The 10,498-nt window shown below is 58.1% G+C and overlaps 1 protein-coding gene across 2 annotated transcripts in view; it reads right to left on the reverse strand.

Moving 5' to 3' along the window:
- The window catches only part of efcab6 (EF-hand calcium binding domain 6), a 71,880-nt gene extending 71,022 nt beyond the window's left edge, over nucleotides 1-858 (reverse strand). For both annotated transcript variants that reach the window (XM_042335110.1, XM_042335109.1), the window contains exon 1: nucleotides 511-858. In XM_042335110.1, the coding sequence (XP_042191044.1) occupies nucleotides 511-658 (148 nt within the window). In that variant the 5' untranslated portion in view covers nucleotides 659-858. The remainder of the gene's footprint in view (nucleotides 1-510) is intronic.
- Nucleotides 859-10,498: the final 9,640 nt, after the last annotated feature.

Genomic DNA, 10,498 nt, shown 5'->3' on the forward strand with positions numbered 1-10,498 from the left:
ACGTATAATCGGATCACACCAATATCTATTTCTTCTCTCCCACCCTTGACTCCAGGTCCACCGATGTTCTGTCAGACATGAAGGCCTGGATGATCAAAAATTTCCTGCAACTGAATGTGGAAAAGATAGAAAAGCCATCCTCACCCACATTTTTGCAGGTTTCTCTAACACCGTCCTAACTCCAGTCCACAAACTCATCCAAAACTCTGCCGCCCAAACCAGACTCCACACCCCATCACCTGGCCAATGCTAAGCAAACCAATTTAAAATTCCTTGCCTTCATCCATAAATCCCTAGCACCTCTCTATCTCTATTCTCCAACTGCCTGCACCATTGTGAAACGCTACAAGGCATTATTCTATCTGAAATGTGCTACCTCTCCCCATCCAGCTGCCATAATCGCCCAATGCCCAGCTGCTAGAGGGACCAGGAGCAGGAACACTGGCTGATTACACCCTCGCTGACCCTTCATTGCCCCGGACCGTCTCTCCAGACGCATTGCTGATTTACTTGAAGTGGGTCGGAGCATTTCCCTGCTGCTTTTCCGTGATGGGGTCCTGGCGAAGGCTGACTGTGGCCGCAAGGACATGGGCATCCCGTGGCCCATTAGGCACAGCCCCGGCTGTGGCTCCGAATTGGCAGCCATCGCAGCACACATGGCAGGTTGGAAGTAAAGACCGGACAGCGGAGATACCTGGGCCTGGGTCGGTGTGCAGGGCCGGGGTCAGTGCATGGGACTTGGGGTCAGTGTGCGGAGCTCAGCGTCAGTGTGTGCGGCTTGGGGATGGGGTCAGTGTGAGGGGCCGGGGTCAGTGTGTAGGGCTTGTGGCCAAGGTCAGTGTGCAGGGATCGGGGTCAGTGTGCAGGGCTCGGGGCCAGTGTGCGGGGCTCGGGGCCAGTGTGCGGGGCTCGGGGCCAGTGTGCGGGGCTCGGGGCCAGTGTGCGGGGCTCGGGGCCAGTGTGCGGGGCTCGGGGCCAGTGTGCGGGGCTCGGGGCCAGTGTGCGGGGCTCGGGGCCAGTGTGCGGGGCTCGGGGCCAGTGTGCGGGGCTCGGGGCCAGTGTGCGGGGCTCGGGGCCAGTGTGCGGGGCTCGGGGCCAGTGTGCGGGGCTCGGGGCCAGTGTGCGGGGCTCGGGGCCAGTGTGCGGGGCTCGGGGTCAGTGTGCGGGGCTCGGGGCCAGTCGGCGGGGCTCGGGGCCAGTGTGCGGTGCTTGGGGTCAGTGTGTGCGGGGCAAGGGGTCAGTGGGTCCGGGGCTCGGGGTCAGTGTGTCTGGGGCTCGGGGTCAATATGTGTGGGACTCGTGGTCAGTGTGCGGGGCTCGGGGTCAGTGCGTGCGGGACTCGGGGTCAGTGTGCGGGGCTCGGGGTCAGTGAGCGTGGCTCGGGGTCAGTGTCCGGGGCTCGGGGTCAGTGTGTGCGGGGCTCCGGGTCAGTGTGTGCGGGGCTCCGGGTCCATGTGTGCGGAGCTCCGGGTCAGTGTGTGCGGGGCTCCGGGTCAGTGTGTGCGGGGCTCGGGGTCAGTGTGTGCGGGGCTCGGGGTCAGTGTGTGCGGGGCTCGGGGTCAGTGTGTGCGGGGCTCGGGGTCAGTGTGTGCGGGGCTCCGGGTCCGTGTGTGCGGGGCTCGGGGTCAGTGTGTGCGGGGCTCGGGTCAGTGTGTGCGGGGCTCGGGGTCAGTGTGTGCGGGGCTCGGGGTCAATATGTGCGGGACTCGTGGTCACTGTGCGGGGCTCGGGGTCAGTGCGTGCGGGACTCAGGGTCAGTGTGCGGGGCTCGGGGTCAGTGTACGTGGCTCGGGGTCAGTGAGCGTGGCTCGGGGTCAGTGAGCGGGGCTCGGGGTCAGTGTGTGCGGAGCTCCGGGTCCGTGTGTGCGGGGCTCCGGGTCAGTGTGTGCGGGGCTCGGGGTCAGTGTCCGGGGCTCGGGGTCAGTGTCCGGGACTCGGGGTCAGTGTGTGCGGGGCTCGGGGTCAGTGTGTGCGGGGCTCGGGGTCAGTGTCCGGGGCTCGGGGTCAGTGTGTGCGGGACTCGGGGTCAGTGTGTGCGGGGCTCGGGGTCAGTGTCCGGGGCTCGGGGTCAGTGTGTGCGGGGCTCGGGGTCAGTGTGTGCGGGGCTCGGGGTCAGTGTGTGCGGGGCTCGGGGTCAGTGTGTCCGGGGCTCGGGGTCAGTGTGTCCGGGGCTCGGGGTCAGTGTCCGGGGCTCGGGGTCAGTGTGTGCGGGACTCGGGGTCAGTGTGTCCGGGGCTCGGGGTCAGTGTCCGGGGCTCGGGGTCAGTGTGTGCGGGGCTCGGGGTCAGTGTGTGCGGGGCTCGGGGTCAGTGTCCGGGGCTCGGGGTCAGTGTGTGCGGGACTCGGGGTCAGTGTGTGCGGGACTCGGGGTCAGTGTGTCCGGGGCTCGGGGTCAGTGTCCGGGGCTCGGGGTCAGTGTGTGCGGGACTCGGGGTCAGTGTGTCCGGGGCTCGGGGTCAGTGTCCGGGGCTCGGGGTCAGTGTGTGCGGGACTCGGGGTCAGTGTGTGCGGGACTCGGGGTCAGTGTGTCCGGGGCTCGGGGTCAGTGTCCGGGGCTCGGGGTCAGTGTGTGCGGGGCTCGGGGTCAGTGTCCGGGGCTCGGGGTCAGTGTGTGCGGGGCTCGGGGTCAGTGTGTGCGGGGCTCGGGGTCAGTGTGTCCGGGGCTCGGGGTCAGTGTCCGGGGCTCGGGGTCAGTGTGTGCGGGGCTCGGGGTCAGTGTCCGGGGCTCGGGGTCAGTGTGTCCGGGGCTCGGGGTCAGTGTCCGGGGCTCGGGGTCAGTGTGTGCGGGGCTCGGGGTCAGTGTCCGGGGCTCGGGCTCAGTGTGTCCGGGGCTCGGGCTCAGTGTGTCCGGGGCTCGGGGTCAGTGTCCGGGGCTCGGGGTCAGTGTGTCCGGGGCTCGGGGTCAGTGTCCGGGGCTCGGGGTCAGTGTGTCCGGGGCTCGGGGTCAGTGTCCGGGGCTCGGGGTCAGTGTGTGCGGGGCTCGGGGTCAGTGTCCGGGACTCGGGGTCAGTGTGTGCGGGACTCGGGGTCAGTGTATCCGGGGCTCGGGGTCAGTGTGTGCGGGGCTCGGGGTCAGTGTCCGGGGCTCGGGGTCAGTGTGTCCGGGTCAGTGTCCGGGGCTCGGGGTCAGTGTGTGCGGGGCTCGGGGTCAGTGTCCGGGGCTCGGGGTCAGTGTGTCCGGGGCTCGGGGTCAGTGTGTCCGGGGCTCGGGGTCAGTGTCCGGGGCTCGGGGTCAGTGTGTGCGGGGCTCGGGGTCAGTGTCCGGGGCTCGGGGTCAGTGTGTGCGGGGCTCGGGGTCAGTGTCCGGGGCTCGGGGTCAGTGTCCGGGGCTCGGGGTCAGTGTGTCCGGGGCTCGGGGTCAGTGTCCGGGGCTCGGGGTCAGTGTGTGCGGGGCTCGGGGTCAGTGTCCGGGGCTCGGGGTCTGCAGCCTGGTTTTGATGCAGTTGCCAGGCATCCCGGATTCTGCCTCCTAATTGGACGACACATAGGCCACACGGGAGTAACCCGACTTGTCATTGGCTATCGTAGACCGCGCCCCACGGACTCTAATCCCACCCACCGGCTGCTGTGCTGCAATGATGAGCTCCAGTGTGGGGGCGGGAGGTCCAGTGTGGGGGCGGAGGGCGGGAGGTCCTGGGTGGGGGTGGTGGAGCAGGAGGTCCTGGGTGGGTGCGGGGGCGGGAGGTCCAGGGTGTTTTTGTATTTGGTGCAGCGTCTTTTACATCAGGACGGCATCCCAAAGCTCTTCACAGGATATACTGTAAAATGCAATGACTGTGTTTTGTGTGCGAAAGCACCAGATATTGTGTACACAGCGATGTCCCACAAACAGCCATGGAGCAAGTGACCATTCCCTCCGTGACTCCCTGGTTCATTCCTCCATCACCACCACCAATTGCTCTCCTCCCACCGGCAACTTTCCATGCCAGCGCAGGAGATACAATACCTGTCTTTTCACCTTCTCCCATACCACTGTCCAGGGCCCCAAAGACAGATTTCAAGTGAGAGAGTGATTTACTTGTATTACCACCAATGTAATTTACTGCATTCGCTGCTTACGATGTGTAGAGGAGACCACATCGACCACCAATTTACTGAACACCTCCGTTGTGTCCACAAGTACAACCCTGAGCTTCCAGTTTGCCTATTTTGTTGCAATTTTTCAAATTCCTCCTCTCCTCTGCACCCCCTACCTCTCTGACCTCTCTCCTCAAAACAGTACCCATTGCCTTCGTTCCTCTAGGTCTGGCCTTCTCCTCGTCCCCCGAGTCCTCCGCTCCACCCTCGGCGGCCGTGCCTTCAGCCACTATGCCCCAAGGCTCTGGAACTCCCTACCTCACTCCTTTCTCCCTCTCTTCCTATTTTCAGGTCTCTGCTGAAGACCTTTCTCTTCGACCGCGCCTTTGGTCACCTTCCTCCCCATCCCCCTTACTCAGCACCGGGATCCATTACTGTAAAGCGCTCTGAGACGCCGTCCGGCGTGGAGGGCGCTATAGATATCCAAGTTGTTATCTTGCCTCCCCTCTCCCTGTTAGTCCTTAAAAACCTCTCCCTCCCAATGTGCCCCAGTTCTGACGAAGGCTCGTGGACCTGAAACGTTGACTCACTTTCCTTTCTCCATAGATGCTGCCTGACTTGCTGAGTGTTGCCAGTGCCTTCTGTTTTTGTTTCAGATTTCCAGCATCTGCAGTATTTTGCATTTAGTTTTATTCTGTTCATTGCCCTGAACCCAACAAACCTGAAGAAATGCGATTTTTACACCAATTGACGGGAAGAAACCGCCAGACTGCAACCTGTAGGCAGGGAGTTAATGATTTTGAACAAGACAGGATTGCCAAGCAAAAAGAGAAACCTAGACAGAGGAAGGTGAGTCAGTCTGCTCCAACCACACCATCTATTTGGTCATCTCTCACCTGTCATATTTGTGGTAAAATACATCTCTCTAGGATTGGTCCTAAATGCCCATTAAAGACAAGGCCAATAGTAAAAACTCAAATTTCCTCTTTTTATTTGAAAAGCTGATGAACAATTTTACTCAATTATCGAGGGATTACCTATTATTATTACGAATTGGGGAATTATCGGCCAGGACACCTGGAGAAAGAAATTCCCTCTCTTTTCCAATAGCGCCAAACTCCGTACCCACATCTCACCAGTTCTGACCAGGCTCCACTGACTCCCCATCACCAAACGGATTGACTTCACGATCCTCGCACTTGTGTTCAAATCCCTTCACTCTCTGGCACCTCCCTACCTCTCTGATCTCCTCACTCCCCAATTGACCTCCGCTCGACTGGCACTGGCCTCCTGCTCGTCCCTCGCACCCTCTGCCCCACCATAGGAGGACGTGCTTTCAGTCACTATGCCCCAAAACTCTGGAACACTCTCCCTCAATCCCTCCTTGTCACTGTTAAGTGTTCTGAGATGCTAGCCTGCGTGAAGGGCGCTATATAAGTGCAAGTTGTTGTTATTGTTTTTCCACTACCTTTTGTGTAAAAAAATGCTTTCTGATTTCACTCCTAAACAGCCTAGCTCTCATTTTAAGATGATGCCCTTTTGTTCTGGATTCTTCCAGCAGAGGAAATAGTTTATCTGTGTCACCTGATCACACACAGACAGGACCCCGGTTTAACGTCTCATCCGAAGGACAATACCTCTGACAATGCAGCCCTCCCGCCAGAGCTGCACTGGAGCACCAGCTTGGTCGATATAGATTGCAAGTCCTGACACAGGGCTTGAGCCCACAATCTTCTGAGTCAAAGGTGAGTTACTACCAACTGAGCTAGGCTGACACACAAGGGATCATTAGAGAAGCATAGAAGCAAACCATAAATACCTTACATTAAATACAATAAAAATGACAGAGAATTAATGATAAAGGATTGCACCGCCAACAATTGTGGAAAATTACATCAAAAAAAAAATTAGGGAAAATCTGATTTCTCCAAACCCCTTAAACCTGTGGCTTCTCAAAGTATCCCTGTGAGACATCCCAAATGATTCTGCCTCTAGGACCTCTTGGGCCAGTGCGTTCCACACTCTCACCATGCTTCTCAGTGAAGAATTGTTGTAAAAGCAAAGGCAATATTCAAGTACAATACACATAACTGAGCTGTGTAGATTTATGGGGCCTCCAAAGTGATCAGGACATCCCAGCTGTGGAGAGAAGGTGTATCCCCAACAACTCAAGATCAGACAAACAAGAGATTGAAGAAACTTAGAAGAAAAGGAATGATCTTACTCAATCCTGGTTCTATCAGCTCAGGCAACCTGGACGTAATATTATAATAGTAATAATTATTATTAATAATAATCCTTACATTTGGTATAGCGCCTTTTATGTTGGGAGGACGTCCCATGCGCATCACAAGATTCACTGTAAAGTGTAGTGACTATATTCATAGGCGAATGTGGGGTCCAATTTGCACACAGCAACGTCCCACAAACAGCCATGGAGTATTGACAAATTTTATTTGGAAGATTTGTTGAGCAGGACACTGGACGAAACTCCCTTCTCTTTTCGAATAGTACCATGGGATCTTAGCATGAGAGTGTCTGTGATTCCAAGTATCTATATGGGGAGACTACGTGATTCCAAGACCTGGGGCTTGAACCCGCAACCTGCCTCAGAGTCAAGAGTGCGCCAGGCTGTTACACTATGTCCAATGGTCCTAGTGGTGATCTCCATGGGGATGGGGAACAGAAAGTTTTGATTGAAATACATGACCCACAGGGCAGTGGAAAGTGTGTAACAATTTGCTCAGAGAGGCAGAAGGTGCAGTTTCAAGATGTTCTACATTAAGTTTCCGCTTACATTAACAGCTTGTATTTACAAAGCTTAGTTCACGTTGAAGAAAGATTTTGAAGCACTTTACAGAAAAAGGTGAATTAGGAACGATGCAGATGGCATTATGGAGGTGAACAGTGTAGGGGTCCAGAGTCAGAGTCTGCTGGAAGTGGGATCAGTGTGTGTGTGTCTACTGGGTAGGGGGGAGGGGGGGGGGGTGGTCAGTGTGTGTATTGGGGGGGGCATTGTGTGTCTGCTGGGGAGGGGATCAGTGTGTGTGTTTGGGGGGGGGGGGCAGTGTGTGTGTCTGCTGGGTGGGTCACTCCCACCCTCGCTCCACATCACTCCCACCCTCGCTCACCTCCACTGGCTCCCCATCCCCCTGAGGATCGAATTCAAGATCCTCATCCTCACCTACAAGGCCATTCATGGCCTTGTTCCCTCCTACCTCTCCGACCTACTATCCCCCTACCTACCCGCCCGTACCCTCCGTTCCTCTGGCTCCGGTCTGCTCCACATCCCCCGCCCCAAACGCCCTACCAGCGGTGGCCGGGCCTTCAGCCTCTCAGCCCCGAGGCTCTGGAACTCTATCCCCCAGTGCCTTCGCCGCTTCCTCCCTCTCCTCCTTCAAGGCCGGTCTCAAGACCTTTCCCTTTGAACGTGCCTTCAGCTCCCCTCTCGACTCTCTACCCCCTCCTCGCTCCCTCCCTTCCCTCCCCTCACCCTGACCATTTCCCCCCTGCTCGGGTCCTGACCCAACTGTGCAGCGCCTTGGGACGTCCTCCCGACATGAAAGGCGCTCTATAAATGGAATCTTGTTGTTGTTGTTGTTTGCTGGGTGCAGTCAGGGGTCAGTGTGTGTACTGGGGAGGGGGTCAATGTGAGTGTGTGCTGGTGGAGGTCAGTTTGTGTGTACTGGGGGATTCTGTGTGTGTGTGTGTGTGTGCTGGGGGGTGGGTCAGTATGTGCATTGGGGGGGTCAGTGAATGTGACTGGTGGGGCGATTCAGTGTATGTGCTGGGGGGGGGGTAGTGTTTGTGTGCTGGGGTGTGGGGTCAGTGTTTGAGTGTGTGTTGGAGGGGTCAGTGTGTGTGCTTTGGAGGGCAGTGTGTGTGCGGGGGATGGTCAGAGTGTGAGTGTGTGCTGGGGAGTTCAGTGTGTGTGCTGGGGAGTTCAGTGTGTGTGCTGGGGGGTCAGTGTGTGTGCTGGGGGGTCAGTATGTGTGCTGGGGGGTCAGTATGTGTGCAGGGGATGGTCAGTGTGTGTGTGCTGGAGGGGTTAGTGTGTGTACTGAGTGGGTCATTGTGTGTGTGCTGGGGGTTTCAGTGTGTGTGCTGGGGGTTCAGTGTGTGTGCTGGGGGGGGGGGGGGTCAGTGTGTGTGCCGGGGGTGGTCTGTCTGTGTGTGTGTGTACTAGGAGAGTCAGTGTGTGTGCTGGGGAGTTCAGTGTGTGTGCTGGAGGGGTGGGTCAGTGTGTGTGCAGGGAATGGTCAGTGTGTGTGTGTGTGCTGGGGAGGGGGGGGGGTCAGTGTGTGCGTGCTGGGGGTTTCAGTGTGTGTGTGTGGGCTGGGGGTTCAGTGTGTGTGCTGGGGGGGGTCAGTGTGTGTGTGTGTGCTGGGGGTGGGGGTCATTGTGCGGACTCAGGGGTCAGTGTGTGTTCTGGGATGGTCAGTGTGTGTATTGGGATGGTCAGTGTGCGTGTGTGTGTCTGCTGGGGCGGGTCAGTGTGTATTTGCTGGGAGCAGTCAGGGTTCAGTGTGTGTGCTGTGGGGGGTCAGTGTGTGTGTGCTGGCCGGTTGTTTGTGTGTGTGTGCTGGAGGGGGGGTCAGTGTGTGAGTGTGTGTGTTGGGGGTGTCAGTATGTGTGCTGGGGATGGTCAGTGTGTGTGTGCTCGGGGGTGGGGTCAGTGTGTAAGTGTGTGCTAGGGATTTCAGTGTGTGTGCTGGGGGGTCAATTTATGTGCTGGGGGTGGTCAGCGTGTGAGTGTGTGTGTGCTGGTAGAGTCAGTGTGTGTGCTGGGGAATTTAGTGTGTGTGCTGGGGGGGTCAGTATGTGTGCTGGGGGTGTCTGTGTGTACTGGGGGTGGTCAGTGTTGCTGGTGGGGGGTTAGTGTGTGCTGGGGGGTCAGTGTGTGTGCTGGGGGTGGTATGTGTGTGTGTGTAATAGGAAGAGGATCAGTGTGTGTGCTGGGGGGGTGGGGGGTCAGTGTGTGTGTGTGTGTGTGCTGGGGGGGGTCAGTGTATGTCCTGGGGGTGGTCTGTGTGTGTGTGTGTGTGCTGGGGGTGGGTCATTGTGCGTACTTGGAGTGTCAGTGTGTGTGTGCTGGGGGGTGGGTAGTGTGTGAGTGTGTGCCAGAGGGGTCAGTGTGTGTACTGGGAGATCAGTGTGTGTGCAGGGGATGGTCAGTGTGTGAATGTGTGCTGGGGGGTCAGTGTATGTCTGGGGGTGGTCTGTGTGTGTGTGTGTGCTGGGGGTGGGTCATTGTGCGTACTTGGAGTGTCAGTGTGTGTGTGCTGGGGGGTGGGGTCAGTGTGTGAGTGTGTGCCGGAGGGGTCAGTGTGCATGCTGGGGGTTCAGTATGTGTGCTGGGGGGGTCAGTGTGTGTACTGGGGGTGGTCAGTGTGTGTGTGTGTGTGTGTGTACTGGGAGAGTCAGTGTGTGTGCTGGAGGGTCAGTGTGTGTGCTGGGGGGGCGGTCAGTGTGAGTGCTGGGGGTGTTCTCTGTATATGTGTACTAGGAAAGTCAGTGTGTGTGTGTGCTGGGGGATCAGTGTGTGTGTACTGGGAGAGTCAGTGTGTGTGCTGGGGAGTTAAGTGTGTTTGCTGGAGGGTCAGTGTGTGTGCTGGGGGGGGCGGTCAGTGCGAGTGCTGGGGGTGGTCTGTGTATATGTGTACTAGGAAAGTCAGTGTGTGTGTACTGGGAGAGTCAGTGTGTGTGTTGGGGAGTTCAGTGTGTTTGCTGGGGTATCAGTGTGTGTGCAGGAGATGGTCAGTGTTTGTGTGTGCTGGGGGAGGGGGGGTCAGTGTTTCTGCTGGGGATGTCAGTGTGTGTGCTGGGGGTTCCAGTGTGTGTGTGTGTGTGTGCTAGTGGGGGTCATTGTGCGTACTGGGGGTGTCACTGTGTGTGTACTGGGAGAGTCAGTGTGTGTGCTGGGGGGGCGGTCAGTGTGTGTGCAGGGGGTGGTCTGTGTGTGCGTGTGTGTACTAGGAATAGTCAGTGTGTGTGCTGGGGAGTTCAATGTGTGCGCTGGGGGATCAGTGTGTGTGCAGGCGCTGGTCAGTGTGTGTGCTGGGGGTTTCAGTGTGTGTGTGCTGGGGAGGTCATTGTGCGTACTGGGCGTGTCAGTGTGTGTGCTGGGGGTGGTCAGTCTATGTGTGTGTGCTGGGGGGGATCAGTGTGTCTGCTGGGGGTGTCAGTGTGTCTGCTGGGTTGGGGGGGGTCAGTGTGTGTGCTGGGATGGTCAGTATGTGTGTGTGTATGTGTGCTGGGGGGGGTGGGGGTCAGTGTGTGTGTGCTTTGGAGGGCAGTGTGTGTGCTGGGGATGGTCAGTGTGTGTGTGTGTTATTGTGTGTACTGGGAATGGTCAGTGTGTGTGCTGGGGTGGTCATTGTGTGTACTGGGTGGTCGGTGTGTGTGCTGGGGGTGGTCAGTCTGTGTGTGTGTGTGCTGGGGGGGGTCAGTGTGTGTTTGCTGGGGGTTTCAGCGTGTGTGT

This window comes from Callorhinchus milii, unplaced genomic scaffold (genome assembly GCF_018977255.1).
Source record: "Callorhinchus milii isolate IMCB2004 unplaced genomic scaffold, IMCB_Cmil_1.0 Scaffold5, whole genome shotgun sequence".
NCBI lineage: Eukaryota > Metazoa > Chordata > Chondrichthyes > Chimaeriformes > Callorhinchidae > Callorhinchus > Callorhinchus milii.